An 18,755-nucleotide genomic window follows, 5' to 3' on the forward strand; every position below is an offset into this window, starting at 1 on the left:
TAGATTACAGCGTCCTCATGTCTACCTGCCTGTACACCTTTATGGACAACTGGTACATCACAAAACAGGCTGTCATTTGTTGGAAGTACAGGTAAAAAGATAATTTACTTGTTTTGAATAGTTTCAGTGATAGAAAAAAAGCCCTCAACATTGCTAAAGTAGTATATTTTACAAAAAACTTCTCAAAAGCCTTGAAGTTAGCAGCATTAATTGCTTTTAAAGCCATCTATATTATAACTGACTTAGACATTCTGTACTTGTAATCCTTAGCTATATCACTGGCTTGCATGCCGTTCCCAGACTTATATGTCACCTTTTGCATAGCTAATTTGTTAAGCTTTTGAAAGTCTGAGTTCTCTCCTTTATAGTTTGTTGGGGAAGTTCATCTCTTTAGTAGAAACATACTAAAAAACTGAATTTCTTCATTGTTCTTATTGGGAAGTTTAACTGAATCTTTTTCAGATTCAGTTATCTTTGATAAGCAAGAAACAAAGTATTAATTGCTGTTTGTACCTCATTATTGTTAATATACTTCATGGAATATAACAGGATTAGTGTCATGCAGTGTTGCTTTGATTGTATGCACACCAAATTTATGGCTGTGAATATGTCTTGCTACTAAGTGTTTTCAATAAATGCAGTTTTTTCTTTTAGAAATACATACAGAAGTATTTGGGTGCGTGTCTCTTGAACAATAGTAATCTGGCAGTTTAGTTCATTTTTATATTGGTGTTCATCCCAGGAGCAAAAGTTTTGCATAAATGTACTCTGTAGTGTCCTATTTTTATATTACATCTCTGACAACTTTTGGGGCACATACCTTTCTTTATGTTAGCTTTTTTCATTCATTAGTATTTTGTTTAAAAAACTGATAATTATCACTAACATTTTTATAATACTAGGTACCAAGTATTTTGTTAAGTACTTTATATGTAATAATTAAGTCATTACTCCTTAGGAGACCGCTCTCTGTTTAAGAGATTAGGAAATCAAGGCATGGGGTGATTAAGTGACTTGCTCAAAGCCACATAGCTAATAGGTACTAACTCTAGAATATGAACTCAAAATCTCTGCACTAGTGCTGCTTAAGAAAGCTTACATAGAGTTATTTTAGAATTTTATATATACAAAAGTTATAACATGCCTTAAAAATTAGGTTTTAAGATGCAATAAGAAAATACATTGAAAAGATATTGTTACTCATATTTTTTTTTTTCTCCAGAATATTATTACCGAACTCTGTCATAACGTTCGTACACCAGATTTGGATAAATGGGAAGAAATTAAAAAACTGAAAGCATCTCTTTGGGCCTTGGTTTGTAATAAACACTTCTATAAGATCTTCATCATTTTTAGATTTTTCTAATTTTCCCATTAATAATAAATAAAAACCATTTTTTTTTGGAACTTGTTCTCAGATTAATATTCTAAGACCAAGATTGTTTCTACCCATTTTAAATATTTTTAGGCTGGAAAATACATGATTAAAATATTCGTTTTCTTGTTAAGACAAATGGAGCATTAATTTCTAAAGTTTCTTATTTTTAAGGGTTTTTTTCTCTTTTTTTTTCCTCTCTCTTAGATGGGGTTAAATTTCTTGTTTTTGAAAGCTTTCCAAATTTCTTAAAAGAATTACTCTTATAAAAATATTTGATAAAAGTGATTTCTTTTCTTTCAGGGAAATATTGGCTCATCAAACTGGGGTCTCAATTTGCTACAAGAAGAAAATGTGATTCCAGATATACTAAAACTTGCAAAGCAATGTGAGGTTCTTTCAATCAGAGGGTATGTTACTTCACTCATAAATCTTTCTAATGTATATATTCTTGTTCACAAAGGGCTGTGAGGGAAGAGTATTTTATGATTCAGTGTAGTCCATTAGAGCTATTAGTTCACTGAAAGTCCTAATGATACAGGATTTAAGAAGAAAAGGGTGCACATCAGGCTAACTCAGTCAGTAGACCATGCAACTCTTGATCCTTGGGGTCATGAGTTTGAGCCCCATGTTGGAGATAGAGTTTAGTTAAAAAATTTTTTTTTTAAATGCACAAAGTCAAACATCTTAAGGAGGGGCACCTGGATGGCTCAGTCAGTTAAGCATCTGCCTTCAGCCCAGGTCATGATCCCAGTGTCCTGAGATCAAGCCCTGCATCAGGTTCCCTGCTCAACGGGGAATCTGCTTCTCACTCCTCCTGCTCTTGTACTCTCGATCATCTCTCTCTCTCTCTCTCTCTCTCTCTCTCTCTCTCTCTCTCTCTCTCTCATTTTTGTTATCATAATGTTGAAGTTTAGTTACTGGCAAACAGTGAAAGTAGAGTAGTGTATGTGCAGTAGTCCAATAGCCCATATAGTCCAGATTTATTCCAGAAAAGTTAATATATGTCATTTTTTCCTAAGATTGCATAATGTTCTTCTAAATTACTTCTTTGTAATTACTATCTATATTAGGAAGGTTTTCATGTTATTTATAGCCTCCTCTAAGTTACTCCTAACTCCTTTTAATACATGTTTTCATAAGCTAAACAATATTTAATGACCTTTAAAGAAAATTCAGATGTACATATAGCAAACTCATATTTTAGTTGCTGTAAGAAATCACAGTTTGGAATTATAAACTGTCATTACTACATCTTTTACTTATAGGACCTGTGTATATGTGCTTGGACTCATAGCCAAAACCAAACAGGGCTGTGATATTTTGAAATGTCACAACTGGGATTCTGTAAGACATAGTCGTAAACATCTGTGGCCAGTGGTTCCAGATGATGTAGAACAACTCTGTAATGAACTCTCATCTATCCCAAGCACCCTGAGTTTGAACTCAGAGTCAACCAGCTCTAGACATAATAGTGAAAGTGAATCTGCACCATCAAGTGAGTATTGTTGACAATATTATATAAAGTTAGCTGACATTAACAGTTGTATTTATAATAACACAATTTAAATGTATTTGTTAGATTTCCTAATTTACTTTTTTTCTAAGATAATTTGACAGTAATGGGGTCTTGAAGAATGCATTATCTTTTCACAACAGAGTGTTTAGCCACCAGACTACATTGTTCTCTCTCCTTGTTTTCTAAATAGCCTTTAGAAAATCCTAGTTACAGAGTTAAAAAACCAGCCATGTGCCAGAAGAACCATTCCCCTTTTGCTTATAATAAGATCTAAAAAAAGTAAATGTTTATTTGCTTACCTTTTTCATTTACATACCTTTTTCACTCAGTTTTCAAAAGATATAGAGATTTTTGAACCAGAATATGTTTGTTAAGAGAGATTATATTCACATATTCATTTCTGAGAGAAGAGCAAAATTTTAAAGCTAAATATTTAAACTGTTAAAAGAGTATTAAAAATCAATTAAAAAACAGTTTGTGGTTTTAAGCCCTGGGCTAAATGCTGTTAGGCATACAAAATTTAAGATCGGGTTCTTTTTAAGAAGATAGTGCAACATTTATCAAACCATATTTCACCAAGTCTAAGATGCTGTGAATTATAAGATGTACGAGTATTTTATGCACCACTAAAAAAAGAAGAAAAAAATATTACCTATTAAACCAGAACATACCATTGATTACAAGATACGTTCTAGTTTTAGAGATGACTAAGTATGAAAAATATGTATAATAGAATTGACAAAACCTGAAAAAAATACATTATGCAAGTTTATTTAGGATTTTACTTTGCTCTCTTTCAAAATAAATTTGAAATAGTTTATAATTATTCAACAAAAAGTTAAAAATGGGATGAAATCTTATAGATGTTATTAGACATGGAGTCTTTTTTTTTTTTTAAGGATTAGACCTTGAATCCTTAGTACCTAAAGGAAAATAACAAGCCTAATTGATATAAAATTTTTTTTTAATTTTATTTATTTATTTATGATATTCACACAGAGAGAGAGAGAGAGAGAGGCAGAGACATAGGCAGAGGGAGAAGCAGGCTCCATGCACTGGGAGCCCGACGTGGGATTCGATCCCGGGTCTCCAGGATCGCGCCCTGGGCCAAAGGCAGGCGCTAAACCGCTGCGCCACCCAGGGATCCCGCCTAATTGATATAAACATGAATTTTAAATGCTGTGACTTGATTCTTTATAAGTATATTTTAAGATTGGGAATTCATTTCTTAGAAGATTAATCTCTCCCACTTACTGTGATTTGAAAAATAACAAATCTGTATGAACTGAGTGAATATCCATGATCAAGCCTCCTTTTTCCTTTAATTTTATCCTAAATATTTGGAGGTTTTAGAAACTCACTGGCATTAAAACAAAGTCAGGCAAAAACACAGTTCATATAAACTTTGATGAATCGTATAATTTTTCTTTGGAAATAACAGAAGTTCCTCCTAATGACATAATTTCACATTTTATTTAAGTTTAAACACTTGATCTCAAGTTCTTTTTTTTTTTTTAAACATAGCTTGGAAAATTTTTCCCAGATGACTGTTCAATAAAAAATTCTTGAAATATGTCACTAACAGTTGCCATGATTTTGTTTTGTTATTTTTTATGCACTTTTCTAACAATCTTTTCGTTATAGGTATGTTCATAATGGAGGATGACCGGTTTGGCAGCAGCTCTACCAGTACATTTTTTCTTGACATCAATGAAGATACAGAGCCAGCATTTTATGATCGACCTGGACCTATAAAGGATAAAAATTCATTCCCTTTCTTTGCTTCTAGTAAACTTGTGAAGAATCGTATCTTAAATTCACTTACTTTGCCTAATAAAAAACATCGTAGTAGCAGTGATCCAAAAGGAGGGAAGCTGTCATCTGAAAATAAGACAAACAACAGGCGGATCAGAACACTTACGGAGCCCAGTGTTGATTTTAATCATAGTGATGATTTCACGCCCATATCCACAGTACAGAAAACATTACAATTAGAAACTTCATTTGTTGGGAATAAGCACATTGAAGACACTGGTAGTACTCCAAGTATTGGAGAGAATGACTTAAAATTCACCAAGAGTCTTGGTACAGAAAATCACAGAGAAAACACAAGCCGAGAGAGATTAGTTGTAGAAAGTTCAACAAGCTCACATATGAAGATACGTAGCCAAAGTTTTAATACAGACACTACAACAAGTGGCATAAGTTCAATGAGTTCAAGTCCTTCACGAGAGACAGTGGGTGTTGATGCTACAACTGTGGACACAGACTGTGGAAGTATGAGTACTGTGGTAAGTACTAAAACTGTTAAGACAAGCAACTATTTGACACCACAGTCTAACCATCTGTCTCTCTCCAAATCAAACTCAGTGTCCCTGGTGCCTCCAGGTTCTTCTCATACACTTCCTAGAAGAGCACAGTCCCTTAAAGCACCCTCTATTGCTACGATTAAAAGTCTAGCAGATTGTAACTTTAGTTACACGAGTTCTAGAGACGCCTTTGGCTACGCTACACTGAAAAGATTACAGCAACAAAGAATGCATCCATCCTTATCTCATTCTGAAGCTTTGGCATCTCCCGCAAAAGATGTGCTGTTTACTGATACCATCACCATGAAGGCCAACAGCTTTGAGTCCAGGTTAACACCTAGCAGGTGAGCAAATACACATTTAAAAATGAACAATAATGGTTGCATTTTAACAGACTTAAAAGCATTAGACAGGTTTTACATCTACATAAAGCCTCAGCACTGACCTATTATAATTATTTACTGTGGTAGGCTATAAGCTCCTAGTTACCCGATATGATTTGAAATGGATTCTTGCAGCTGCGAGGGGGGAAAACAAATTCTTTTAGGCCCTGAAAATAAACATATATGGTTAACAAGGACACACAAGTCACAAGCTTTTTTTTATTTCTCGCTTCTGCAAGGATCGATTTTAAAAAGAAGCATGTCGGGGGAATCAGGAGCTTAAGACCTACAATAACAAACAACCTTTTCAGGTAGGTCAATTTAAGGCTCCAAAAGTTGACCTTTATTATTATTATTATTATTATTTTAAGTAACTACAAATTTCAGTGAAATTATTTTCAGTTTGTCTTAAGTAGCTGGTTATGTAGTAGAAACCTAATGAACATTAAATGAATCACTTGACTCTCAGGATTCAGCAGTAGCAGTTTGTGCTCAAGAACATTTAGGGGATTACTATGCCTTATCTAAAGATTGTTACCAAGTGAAGAGTTTGATTTTACCTTTAAAATATATGCAATGTTAAATTTGACTGCTGCAAGGATTTCTGTACCCCTTTTTTGGTTGTTGTTGGGCCAAATACTTCTAAAAACCTACTTAGTTTTGGTTATTAGTTCCCATTTATTTAGTATTTATTAGTATACTAATATGGATTAGTATTTGTCAAGTACTGAGAATAGTGCTTGATACACATCATCATCATTATCATTATGGGTAGTTATTTCCTTATGTAACCCATTTGGCTTTTACAGAACCAAGTTCTTAATAGCATTACGAAGTTATTAAGCAGTTCTATGTCAGTAATGCTAATACGTTTAGTAGAGGGGGTTCCTTTGTAGTAGATAATAAATTATATCTCATTTGATAGAATTTAGGAATTATGCAGTAATGTCTCATCTACCAGGAACTCATCCAGCTTTGGCAACCTCATCAATTCAGAACAAAGACAGGCAAATCTCTTAATAGCTCACTAGTCTAAATCTCTGCAGTAAGGTCCATGAATTGTATTCAGAAGAGGTACCTGTGACCCACATTCAAAGTTGATATTTATTCTAATAAGCTTGGATATCAGGTTTTGAGGCCTATGGAAGCAAGTTCCACATTGGAAGCTTCTGATTGGTAGAAACACTGTAACAGGAAAGGATAGCTGATAAAATTGATAGGAAAGGTGGAAATTTTTATTTTACAACAAAGTATTTGAAAACTCAAAGACTACTACAGCAGCCAGGGGCAGTAGGTAACAACTCAGCAACATAAGCAGTTAGTGTAGCACCATCTTACAGCTCAGTACAATAACCAAAGTGCTGTTAACTCTGAACCATTCAGAAAGTTATTTGAAATTTTGCTCCTGGAGTAGCATGCCAAGTTGTTGGCATTGTAAAGGATGAATAGGTATTTTAATTGCTTGGGAGGAGGAAAAAATAAAGTCAAGAGACAGGAACAGCTTGTGCAAAGGCATGACGGCGTAACAGAATTTCATGTTCATCAAATCTCTTCTCTGTTTTTCAAATCTATTTAGTTCTTACTGTGTGTGTGGAGGAAAAAACTGTATCAGCATTAGTCTTTGTATTCCTACTTTTTTCCTTTGGTTAGTTTGGAGAAAAAGTGATAGAAGATAACTACAAATTTACTTTAACAGTTTGGAATCCAGGCTGAGAAGGATTATTATTGTTTGTTTTGTTTTCTTATAAAACAGTAGGCATGCAGATACCTGTGGTATAATGAATAGCATGAATCTTGCAGTCTTAAAAATCATATCTTAGGGAGATAATTTCTTTGGTATATGGTAGATCAAACACTGAAGGTAGGAATCCTTAATCCTAAATTCTAATCCTGGTACTGAGTGAATGAACTTGAACAATATTTCATAAATTATACCTTATGTCTCATCTGCCTAGACTTCAACAGCTTTGCAAAACTTTATCAATGCAGAAGAAAAACAGGCAGACCTCAATTGCTCACCATTATGAATTTGGGAAAGTTCATGAATTTTGAAATATTTAGGCCTCAGTTGCCTCATCTAATAGAATTTGTACTAGATCTTTGGTTTTAAGCTTTTCAAATGTAGCTTTTTAAGTAGAGAATCTCTTTCTTCACAAAAATATTTCTATTGAAACCCAATATGCAGAATAAATTAAAATGGAGCTAGTCAGTTGAAATAGGGATTAGGAAGGCAGTAATGCAATAATTCCTTCCTTCGCCTCCAGTACTCCTTTAAGAACTTTATGAAGTAAGTGAGGTTTAATAATACAATTTTAAAACTACTGACCTATTTAATGAAATTTGTCAATTTCAGTTAAGAGGGGTTTTTAAACAAAAACTAGTAGAAATTAGTGGTTTTTACCATGATAATCTTAATAATTTCAGTTTTGAAGGATTTCTTTTGTGTGCATTGTAAAATAATTCCTTTTTTTAATATCAGACTATATTGTTACATTTTAAATGACTTGAGTTTCTAAATGCCAGTGTACATTAACTGTAGAGTTTTGTGTACTGCCTTGTATGTACAAAGCAGGTGCCTGGTAAATATTTTAGTATGTATATTGCATGAATAAGAAATTTGTATGAGAAAGGTGTATCTTACAGAAATATCAGTATACCATATTTATTATGGAGTCAGTAAGGAATGCATTGAGGAAATATCAGTACTTTAAATAAAACTGTCTTACAGTATTTACAGATTATAACATTATTGCTGTTTGGTATCTGTTATCTGTGTTACATAAATCTTGTTGCTATAGCATGAAAGTAATTACCACACAAAGGATAATCAGTATTCTTATTTTTCATAAAAATGTTAAATGGAGTTATAGACTCCATTAGTTGTACGATAGAAACTTTACTAGTTTGAAATGATTGTGAAGATAGTCCTTGGGTCATACCTGTGATTTTTGAGGTCATTTGTTTTGTTTTGTTCTGCTTCTAGATATTGAAAGTTACCTTAATTGCCCACTTTTTCATTTTTACCTGGGAGGCCATAGCAGTTGTTTTCCTAACCGTATCAATACTGATGATCTTTTGTATGTCATTTTATAACAGCTAAACAATTTCAAGTGTTTATATGCTCTTAATAAACAAGATGGCACTGTTTAGTACTTGGCTAGTTACTTATCTTTTATTAAGTTACAGAAATAAATAATTTCTCTATATGATTAATACAAATCAAGAAACTAATGCAAAGGTTTTTTTTTTTTCTTATGGTTTTATAGGTTCATGAAAGCTTTAAGTTATGCTTCATTAGATAAAGAAGACTTACTAAGTCCTATTAATCAAAATACCCTGCAACGATCCTCCTCAGTGAGGTCTATGGTGTCCAGTGCAACGTATGGTAGTTCAGATGACTATATTGGTCTTGCTCTTCCAGTAGACATCAATGATATATTCCAGGTATCATTAATTCTGTTTTCTTATGAGTTAGTTTCCTGTTTTTTCATTATTGTATAACTGCTTACTGGAAATTAGTTTGGAGTAATACTATTTTGGGGGGAAGATAATTTTTTAAGGAAGTTTTGCTTAAAAACACTTTATGATAAAAATTATTTCACCTTTCTCAACTATTCTATACTTTTGTATTTAGTATTTCCAAGTCCCCAGAACATTATACTCCCTTCTGTTCCATACTAAATCAGCATCTTGTTTGATTTCATCAGTATATTTTCTATAGAAGTTTAGAGAATTTTTAACTTTGCTTTTTTAGCCACATTTGACTTATCCTTGTTTTTCATTTTTTACTTTTGTTTTTTTTTTTTTTTCACATTTAGCATTAAGTTTGAAGTGTACGTATGTTTCTTGTTGATTTTTTTTTTTAAACATCTGGGTGTATGTATGTATGTATTTATTTATTTTAAGATTTTATTTATTTATTCATGAAAGACACACAGAGTCAGAGACACATGCAGGGGGAGAAGCAGGCTCCCTATAGGGAGCCTGATGCGGGACTCGATCTCAGATCCTGGGATCACACCCTGAGCCAAAGGCAGATGCTCAACTGCTGAGCCTCCCAGGCGTGCCTCCTTGATTTTTTAATTTTTTTTATTTTTTTAATTCTTGAACCTGTTTATCCTGTACGGATAGCCACATGTGCCCAGTCATACAAGGTGTCCCTAATCCCATGAGGTACTCATAAATATCTACATGATTGTAGTGCTAAAGGATCTGCATTTGCTCAGGAGTCTAAAGACATTTCAGATAAATTCTAATAATAATTACTTTAGTATTTATTTAAATTACTAAGAGTAGATAAGAACTTTAAGGGTTATTTGTTATTTTATCAAGTTTTGGTAATTTAACCTTCTTAAGTGATTTTTCATTTTAGGTTCATGTGCTATAGTGATTCTATTTAAATTGTATTTCATTTAATTTTGCTAATATTCATGAAGTGAACTTTATAATTTATCTATTTTAGGTAAAGGATATTCCCTATTTTCAGACAAAAAACATACCTCCACATGACGATCGAGGTGCCAGAGTGTTTGCCCATGAGGCAGGAGGTAATGCATGATTTCTGTTCTCATGAGATTTCTTTTTCTTTATATTAAAAAGAAAATTCTTTTAAAACAAGGTTGATTAAAAAAATATTTTTCAGTAGAATGACGTTAAAAATTCAGGTACACTTACTTTTAGGTCGTCTTAAAAATTATGCCAAAATAATTGTTTGAGTCAACTTAAACTAAATCACAATGTATTTTTGTGAGAAGCTTAAAGAAATGTTTTACCCAACTTCTCAGGAAGACACAAACTTGATCATTTGATTCTGTTTTTAAAAACTAATGCATGAAAAAATTGTAATGCTAATTCTCAAAGGTCTAATAAACAGGTGTTTGGGGAAAGGAGAGAGATAAAAACATACATATATTATGTGACCTCTCCTTGTTATGAATACTAAGATTTTAATGAATATATTCATATTAGCCACAGGTTTAAAGCTTCATAATCTTGACTTCTTTTTTTTTTTTTTTTTTTTTTTTAACCAAGTACCTCTTCAGACTCAGAATTATTATATTTCTTTCTGGAAATACTGAGAATAATTGGAATGATGCCTTACTTGTATAATTTTAATTTTTCATTTTGTTTTTAAAATTTTATGTAATAAAACCTTATCTACTAACTTTGTTTTCCTAATTTTAAGCAAATTATTCTTTGTTTTCCTCAATTAAGGTTAAGATTTTGAGTCATAAAAAGAGTTCTGATTTTCTTCCCTAGTTTTCCTTCCTTAAAAATTCATATAGTTTGAGATATCTTGAAAAAGGTGTCATTGATACTATCTTTATTAGATTTTGTTTCATATTTACTTATGCACAGGTCTTCCTTCTGGAACTGGAGGTCTTGTAAAAAACTCTTTTCACTTGCTACGACAGCAGATGAGTCTTACGGAAATAATGAATTCAATCCATTCAGATGCTTCTCTGTTTTTAGAAAGTACAGAAGACACTGGATTACAGGAGCATACAGATGATAACTGCCTTTATTGTGTCTGTATCGAAATTCTGGGTTTCCAGCCCAGTAATCAACTAAGTGCAATATGTAGTCATTCGGGTGAGTGATTATATATCCTTCTCCACCTAATTTGAATCTGCCTCAGTCACAAGTCATGTCGCAGCTCTGTTGACCATCCCTCTTACTCCTTAGCCTTAGTTCAATCACTCAGCATTTTCCTGTTGGAGGATTAGAGGTTAATGTTTCATCTCCAATTTTGGCCCCTTCCAATTCATTTTTCATGCTATTCTCTGTTCTTTACTGGCTATTCATGCCCAGCACACAAGATTCTTTGTGTAATCTAGTCTTTTTTTTTTTAATTGGACTGTTATTAACATAAAATGTTACATTAGTTTCAGGTGTATAATATTATGATTCAACAATTCTGTTTTTCTTATGTTTAATTCCAGCATAATTAACATACAGTGTTATATTAGTTTCAGGTATACATATAGTGATTCAACAATTCTGTATGTTAGTTACTCAGTGTTCATCAAGATGAGTGTGCTCTTGATCCTCTATCTCTTTCCCCCAAGGCCCACCCACCTCTCTTCTGGCAATCACCATTTTGTTTGCTGTATTTAAGAGTCTGTTTTGTTTGTGTTTTTTTCCTTTGTTTTGTTAAATTCCACATATGAGTGAAATCCTACGGTATTTGTCTTTCTCTGATGACTTTTAGTTAGCATTATTCTCTCTGGTTCCATCCATCTGTGTTGTTGCGAAGGGCAAGATCTCATTCTTTTTTATGGCCAAGTAACACTCCATTGCACAAAAATACCACATCTTTAGCCAATCATTATGATTACACACTTGGCTTCCTTCCATATCTTGATTATTGTAAATAATGCTGCAATAAACATTGGAGTGTATATATCTTTTTAAATTAGTGTTTTCATTTTCTTTGGGTAAATATTCAGTAGTGGAATTACTGGATTATATATTTCTACTTTTAGTTTTTTTGTTTTTTTTTTTCAGGAACCTCCGTACTGTTTTCTACAGTGGCTGTACCAAAGTCCACTCCCATCAACAGCACTTGAGGGTTCCATTTTCTCTACATCCTCCACACTTGTTATTCCTTGTGTTTTGATTTTAACCATTCTGACACATGTGAGATGATAACTTATTGTGATTTTGATTTGCATTTCCCTGATGATGAATGATGTTGAGCATCTTTTCATTTGTCTGTTGGCCGGCCATCTCTATGCCTTCTTTGGAAAAATGTTCAAGTCCTCTGCTCATTTTTAATTGGATTATTTGATTTCTTGGTGTTGAGTTTTATAAGTTCTTTATATATTTTGGATATTAACCCATTATTGCATGTCATTTGCAAATATCTTCTCCCATTCAGTAGATATCTTTGTTTTGTTGATAGTGTCCTTTGCTGTACAAAAAAATATTTTTAGTGTAGTCTCAATAATTTTTTAATTTTGATTTTGTTTCCCTTGCCTTAGAAGACATATCTATAGATATGTTCCCGTAGCTAACGTCAAAGAAATTAGTACCTGTTTTTTCCTCTAAGAGTTTTGTGGTTTCAGGTCTTACCTTTAGGTCTTTGATCCATTTTGAATTTCTTTTTGTGTGTAGTGTAAAAAAGTGGTCCGGTTTCATTCTTTTGCATGTAGCTGTCCAATATTTATAGCCCATTTGTTAAAGAAACTGCCTTTCCGTCCCTGTATAATCTTGCAGCCCCTTTGTCATAGATTAATTGACCATATAAGTGTGGGTTTATTCCTGGCTTCTCTGTTCTGTTCCAGTGATCTGTGAGTCTGTTTTTGTGCCATTACCAAATTGTTTTGATTATTACAGCTTTCTACTGTATCTTTAGATTTTCAAGATTGCATGGCTCTTTGAGGTCTTTCATTATTCCATACGAATTTTAGTATTATTTTTTCTAGTTCTGTGAAAAATATTGTTGGTATTTTGATGGGGACCGCATTAAATCTGTAGATCATTTTGGGTAGTACAGATATCTTATCAATAGTGGTTCTTCTAATCCATGAGCATGGAATAGCTTTGCATTTGTTTGTGTCATCTTCAGTTTCTTTCATCAGTGTTTTATAGTTTTCAGAATGTAGGTCTTTTGCCTGCTTGGTTAAGTTTTTCCCTAGGTATTTTCTTATTTTTGGTACAATTGTAAATGGGATTGTTTTCTTAATTTCTCTTTCTGCTATGTCATATTGGTGTATAAGAATGCAACAGATTTCTATATATAAATTTCATAATTCTAGGCATGAAAAATGATTTCCCTGCTCGCCTTTCTTTTCCCTCCCCGCTCCTCACACACAAGCTTTACACATAGACAGTCTCTTTTGCAGTTCCACCTCATCCTGTCAGTATTTTACCTGTGAAGCTGTCCCTCACTCTTAAGTCAGATGTTGACATTTTTTTCCTCTCTGTCTCACCCTTTGTACATAGGTCTCTTATAATCATTATTTTTTTTATAATCATTATTGATTGGCTATTTTTTTTTCCTTCCACTCATTAAGTTCCTTCAGTGTATGGGCTGTCATGTCTTAGTTTTTGCAAATTCTTCATTTATATACTTATTCATCAAATACTTGTGAAACACTGTACATTTTACTTTACTGTTTTCTACTTATTTTATCAAACAAAAAATAGGGAAACCAGCCCCTTCATTACCTAGTCATAAGACAGTCACAGCTAATTCTAATTCATTTGTGACCTGTACTGGGAGAGTGATTGGTAGAGTATTGTGAGGTTTGGGACTTGTGAAAGACTGAAAGCAGGCAGAAAGTCAGAGCCTCTCAGTTGGTTCACCAGTGATGTGAAAAGTTAGAGAAAGAAGCAGCAGGGGAAGAATAATTCTGAATTGGGAAATGATTACAGTTTACTACTGATACTCATCTTAGAAGTATGAAGGGAGAAAGGCCAAATGGTTAAAAAGTCTCCAAACCTTTATTCATTTCATGCCCTCAGTATTTATTATGCCACTGCCATGTGTCAGACATAAAACTAGATGCCAGGAAAACATTTGTGAGAGAGAAAACAAAACAAAACACTGTTCTTGTACTCTTTAAGCTTCAAGTGGAGAAAGAAATGGATGAATGGGTTGATTGATCACTTGATCAATCGATTGTATGAATGTAATACTGCATTTGTAACAAGTGCTGTTAAGAATAGTTACAAGCAAAGGAATATAACCAAGGAGGCAAGTCAAAGAAGAGCCTTCTGAAGAGTTTACTATTGAGCTGAGATCTAAAGAATCAATAGAAGCTAAAAAAGATCAAAACAGAGAATTTGAAGACAAAGTGAATAGCCTAATAAGCAAAAGCCTTCTCTCATGGGAGCATGCATGGGAAGTAGAAGGGACTAAAAAGACACCTGTGTTAATAGAGCTTAGACAGTAAGAGGGAAGGAGCTATATGATCAGTCTAAAGGAATAGGCAGAGATCAGGTCCTGCGGAGCTCTTACTACCCAGAATATGGTTAGTGGACCAGCAGCATCAGTATCATCTGAGAATTTGTCAGAAATACAGAATTTCAGACTTCATCCTACACACAGAATCAGAATCTGCACTTCCATGAGACTCCTAGGTTGTTCATGTGCACAATAAAGTTTGAGAAGCATTCCTGTAAGCCATATGAGGATTTTATGTATCAGAAAGAAGACTTCATGTTGTTCATGGCAGATAACTGAAAGATAATCCCTATACTATTTAATGATCATTTTTTAAAGGAACATCAAAACCTGAACACAAGACATTTTGTTCTTTAAAACTTGTGGTCTGGTGGTAATGGTTCAAAAATGTAAAGCTCAGGGTCACCTGGGTGTTTCAGCAGTTGAGCCACCTGCCTTCAGACCAGGGTGTGATCCTGGAGTCCCAGGATCTAGTCCCACATCGGACTCCCTACATGGGGTCTGCTGCTCTCTCTACCTGTGTCTCTGCCTCTCTCTCTCTCTCTCTCTCTCTGTCTTTCATGAATAAATAATCTCTTTTTTAAAAAAATGTAAAGCTCAGAGGAAGCGCTATTGGAATAGGATTATCTGATAACATTTTATTCTGCATCTGCTACCACAGATTTTTATGTACTTTATGGTTTTGTTGTGCTTAAAAGAATGATTTTATTTTTTTAACAAGAATGCTTGAAATGTTCAAAGATAGGACATGATCCTAACAGGTTAGAAATATTAGGAGTCATCACAGGTTAAAGGTGAGGCTGAAATAGTTTATGACTTTTCAGAAACATGTTGACTGAATAAAGTATAAGTGTCTTACTGTTCCTTGTGCTGAAATATTTTGTCATCGTAGTCCCCGAGTAGCTTATCAGCTGATTATAAAATAATCTTACTGTTTTTAAGTACATCTTCAGTTCTCAAATTTTTGGCAGTAGTTTTATTTTTTTAAATCAAAGAATGATTAAGTAGCATGTTTACTTTTAAGTGTGTGAAAGACATATGATTTACTTAACCAAAATTTCAAAACTATGGCAAATTTATAGATCTTCTTTTCCAAGGCATCAAAACATTTTCTACTTGTATTATGTAACTAGTACTCTTAGGATGTAGTTAGAGGTGAGATGAAAGGATCATATCTATTCTATAGAAAACAACATAGGGAGAGATTGACATTGGTTTCGTTTCCTAAGTTTTAAATATAGAGCTTTTTTTCCCCCTCTACCATGACAACATGCTATAGCAAAAAGTTAGTACTAGACCATCTGTCAAGAGCTCTGACTTTCTGCCTGAGTTGTGTCTCCTCTCTCTGAATCTCTTCTCTTTCATAAGATGAAAACTTTAATTTCCAATATTTCTTACAGTACTAAGGTGGTATGATTTAATATGTTGTCCAGTGTTGTTCCCTAAAAGGATAGCCAAAGACTTCCTGATGGCGTTCTAATCACTAAGTGCTCAGGAAAATTTAAATAAAGTTAATGTCACTTTAGCAACACAGAGATGTTTGATTGACTTCAAAATCCTGTCTAGGAGTACCTTAGCAACACATGGGTAGTGTGGTAAATTTAATTCTAAGGAATGAACTATAACCCAGGGAAGTATGATTCTTAAATTGGTAATTATTAAATGGGGGGAAAGCAAGTCATAGAACAATAATATAGCATAATTCCACTTATACACCCACAGAACTTTAAAGTAACAAAAGATCTTAAAAATATATATGTCAAACTTTTAACCATTTCCCTTTGGAGAGGTATTTAGTGTGAGGGTGAGAGTGATGGGACAGGGGGTAGATATAATGTCTGCATATCTTCATGTTTTATTCTATATCATCTTTATTTGAATTCTTTAATCATATATTCATGTATTATTTTTGTAATTTAGGAAAATAAAATTTATAAATGTCTTTAGGATTTAACAAACCTCACTATCTGAACAGTCTGGATTTACTTTGAAGATCATCATGGAAAATAATTGTTGAAAACTGGAAAGAAATGATAAATCATCTCTGTGGTATATAATAAAGCATAGGAATTAAGCCATTATGTTACTTTAATAGAAATAACTGATTTTCTCTTCAGACCTTCAAGACATTCCGTATTCTGACTGGTGTGAGCAGAGTATCCATAATCCTTTAGAAGTGGTTCCTTCTAAGTTTTCAGGGATTTCTGGATGCAGTGATGGAGTATCTCAAGAAGGCTCAGCAAGCAGCACCAAAAGCACAGAATTGCTACTAGGTAAGTTTTCAGATTCATATACAAGCATTGTTATTAAAACTGTACTTAGTTTTGTTGATAAATAAATAATGTTAAATGAAATTGTCTCAAAACTGTGACAAGTCCTTTTTTCTTAGGTATACTTGTACCTGTATCAGCTGCTGATATATATCCTCTTAATTGTTCTCTTCCATTTAATTTTGTTCCCAAATGATTGCCAAATTATGTGCAATTTTTCTCAGTTTTAGATCTTTAAGTGAAGTCTAAAAACAAATCTTATGGATTGTAATCATTTCTCTTGTGGTAAAGATATTTTCATCTTCTTTTCAGGTGTTAAAACAATTCCAGATGATACACCGATGTGCCGTATACTCCTTCGCAAAGAAGTTTTAAGATTAGTCATTAATTTGAGTAGTTCAGTTTCAACTAAATGTCATGAAACTGGGCTTTTAACGTAAGTAAACTATAAGCATAAGTATTCTTTGTTCCACTTTTTAGGATGAAAAAAATCCTTGAAAAACTTCAAAAGTTAGACTAATTAGCTTATATCAGTATTTCTCCATGGTGTACCTGTGTGAGGCTAGATTTTCTTCACGTACTTCAACCAAAATAACATTTGGTATAAGACTGAATGCAGAAGTAGGTATGTGAATCCAGCTATCTTCTGTTAAGCCAGACTTTAAAGAGATCTATAAAAATGTAAAACAATACCACTCTTCTCGCTTTTTTAGTTTTAGAAAATATTTTTCATTAAAATGTCATTTCTGGGGTACCTGTGTGGCTCAGTTAGGCATCTGAGTCTTCATTTAAGGTCATGAACTCAAGGTCATAAGATGGAGCCCCTTGTTGGGTTCTACACTCAGGGTAGGAGTTTGCTTGGGATCCACCTCCCCTCAACACCCCTGACCCTTGTGCTCGTATGCGTACGCTCTTTGTGTCTCTCAAACAAAAACTATATGTTTATGTCAGCAGGCAATGGGTTTGGTTTTTAAATGAATTCATATATATATTTTGAAGTTTTCTCAACCTTAATTTCTAATATGGTAATTATCAGTGGCTATAACCCACAAAAAATAAGCTTTCGGGGGTTCTCTAATTTTTAAGGAAGTATGGGAATCTTGAAACAACAGTTTGAGAAAAGCAAGTCTACACAAAAACAAGTGATTTTATTTGGTTTATTTTTTTCCCTATTTTTCTTCTTTCTTGTAATAAAAGTTACAAAATTTTTAATTTTTTTCTCTAAATCACAGCAACACAATAAAGGAAAATTCAAGTTGAACTATTATTATCATTGATCTACACTATTAAAAGTGTGGTCCTCAAAAGAAATGCAGCACTGAGTCTCCTGTGGACCTTTAAAAAAAAACAGTACCACGATGCCAGGGTCCCCCTGCAGACCGCCTGGCCAGATGCTCCAGCAGTAGTAGGTCTTTAGCTTGTGTACTACCTCACCGCACCCCACCCCTGATTGTGACATACTGTCTCAGCTAAAAGCCACTTCAAAGGTTGAAAGATACAAAGAGAAAGCCCAGTCAAGATATTTCAAACTTAATTTTGAAAAGTTAAGTCATCCTAGGCTAATAAATTTTGCAATTTCTCATGCTAGTAAAAAAAAAAAAAAAAAAAAATTCTGACTTTCCAAGAAGTATTTAATCATTTTAAGAGACAATCCCAAACTTAAAATATCTAGTTTAAGTGTGAGGTAAGAATATTTAATATTTTATATTTTTAAGCCATCATTCCAAATATGCCATCGATCAATGTCTGGTAAAAAGAATATTTAAAAAGTGATAGTTTGGAGGGAAAAATAGGTAAGTCGTTATTAATTGTTTTTATCACAGCATTGCTTTTTCTTTGGTTTTAGAATTAAGGAGAAATACCCTCAGACATTTGATGACATCTGCCTTTACTCTGAGGTTTCCCATTTGCTCTCACACTGCACATTTAGACTTCCGTGTCGGAGGTTCATACAAGAATTATTTCAAGATGTACAGTTTTTACAAGTG

General features: G+C 33.4%; 1 protein-coding gene across 7 annotated transcripts in view; it reads left to right on the plus strand.

Moving 5' to 3' along the window:
• RICTOR (RPTOR independent companion of MTOR complex 2) overlaps nucleotides 1-18,755 on the plus strand; it is a 117,274-nt gene that overhangs the window by 93,957 nt on the left and 4,562 nt on the right. For 4 of the 7 annotated variants that reach the window (XM_025436376.3, XM_049109308.1, XM_049109309.1 and 1 more), the window contains 12 exons: nucleotides 4-91; nucleotides 1,223-1,315; nucleotides 1,679-1,785; nucleotides 2,644-2,873; nucleotides 4,539-5,547; nucleotides 5,826-5,897; nucleotides 8,853-9,030; nucleotides 10,049-10,133; nucleotides 10,945-11,178; nucleotides 16,615-16,770; nucleotides 17,080-17,203; nucleotides 18,614-18,752. In XM_025436376.3, the coding sequence (XP_025292161.1) occupies nucleotides 4-91; nucleotides 1,223-1,315; nucleotides 1,679-1,785; nucleotides 2,644-2,873; nucleotides 4,539-5,547; nucleotides 5,826-5,897; nucleotides 8,853-9,030; nucleotides 10,049-10,133; nucleotides 10,945-11,178; nucleotides 16,615-16,770; nucleotides 17,080-17,203; nucleotides 18,614-18,752 (2,515 nt within the window). The remainder of the gene's footprint in view (nucleotides 1-3; nucleotides 92-1,222; nucleotides 1,316-1,678; nucleotides 1,786-2,643; nucleotides 2,874-4,538; nucleotides 5,548-5,825; nucleotides 5,898-8,852; nucleotides 9,031-10,048; nucleotides 10,134-10,944; nucleotides 11,179-16,614; nucleotides 16,771-17,079; nucleotides 17,204-18,613; nucleotides 18,753-18,755) is intronic. The other 3 variants (XM_049109307.1, XM_025436377.3, XM_049109311.1) reach the window with 3 other exon arrangements.

The sequence above is a fragment of the Canis lupus genome, chromosome 4 (assembly GCF_003254725.2).
Source record: "Canis lupus dingo isolate Sandy chromosome 4, ASM325472v2, whole genome shotgun sequence".
NCBI lineage: Eukaryota > Metazoa > Chordata > Mammalia > Carnivora > Canidae > Canis > Canis lupus.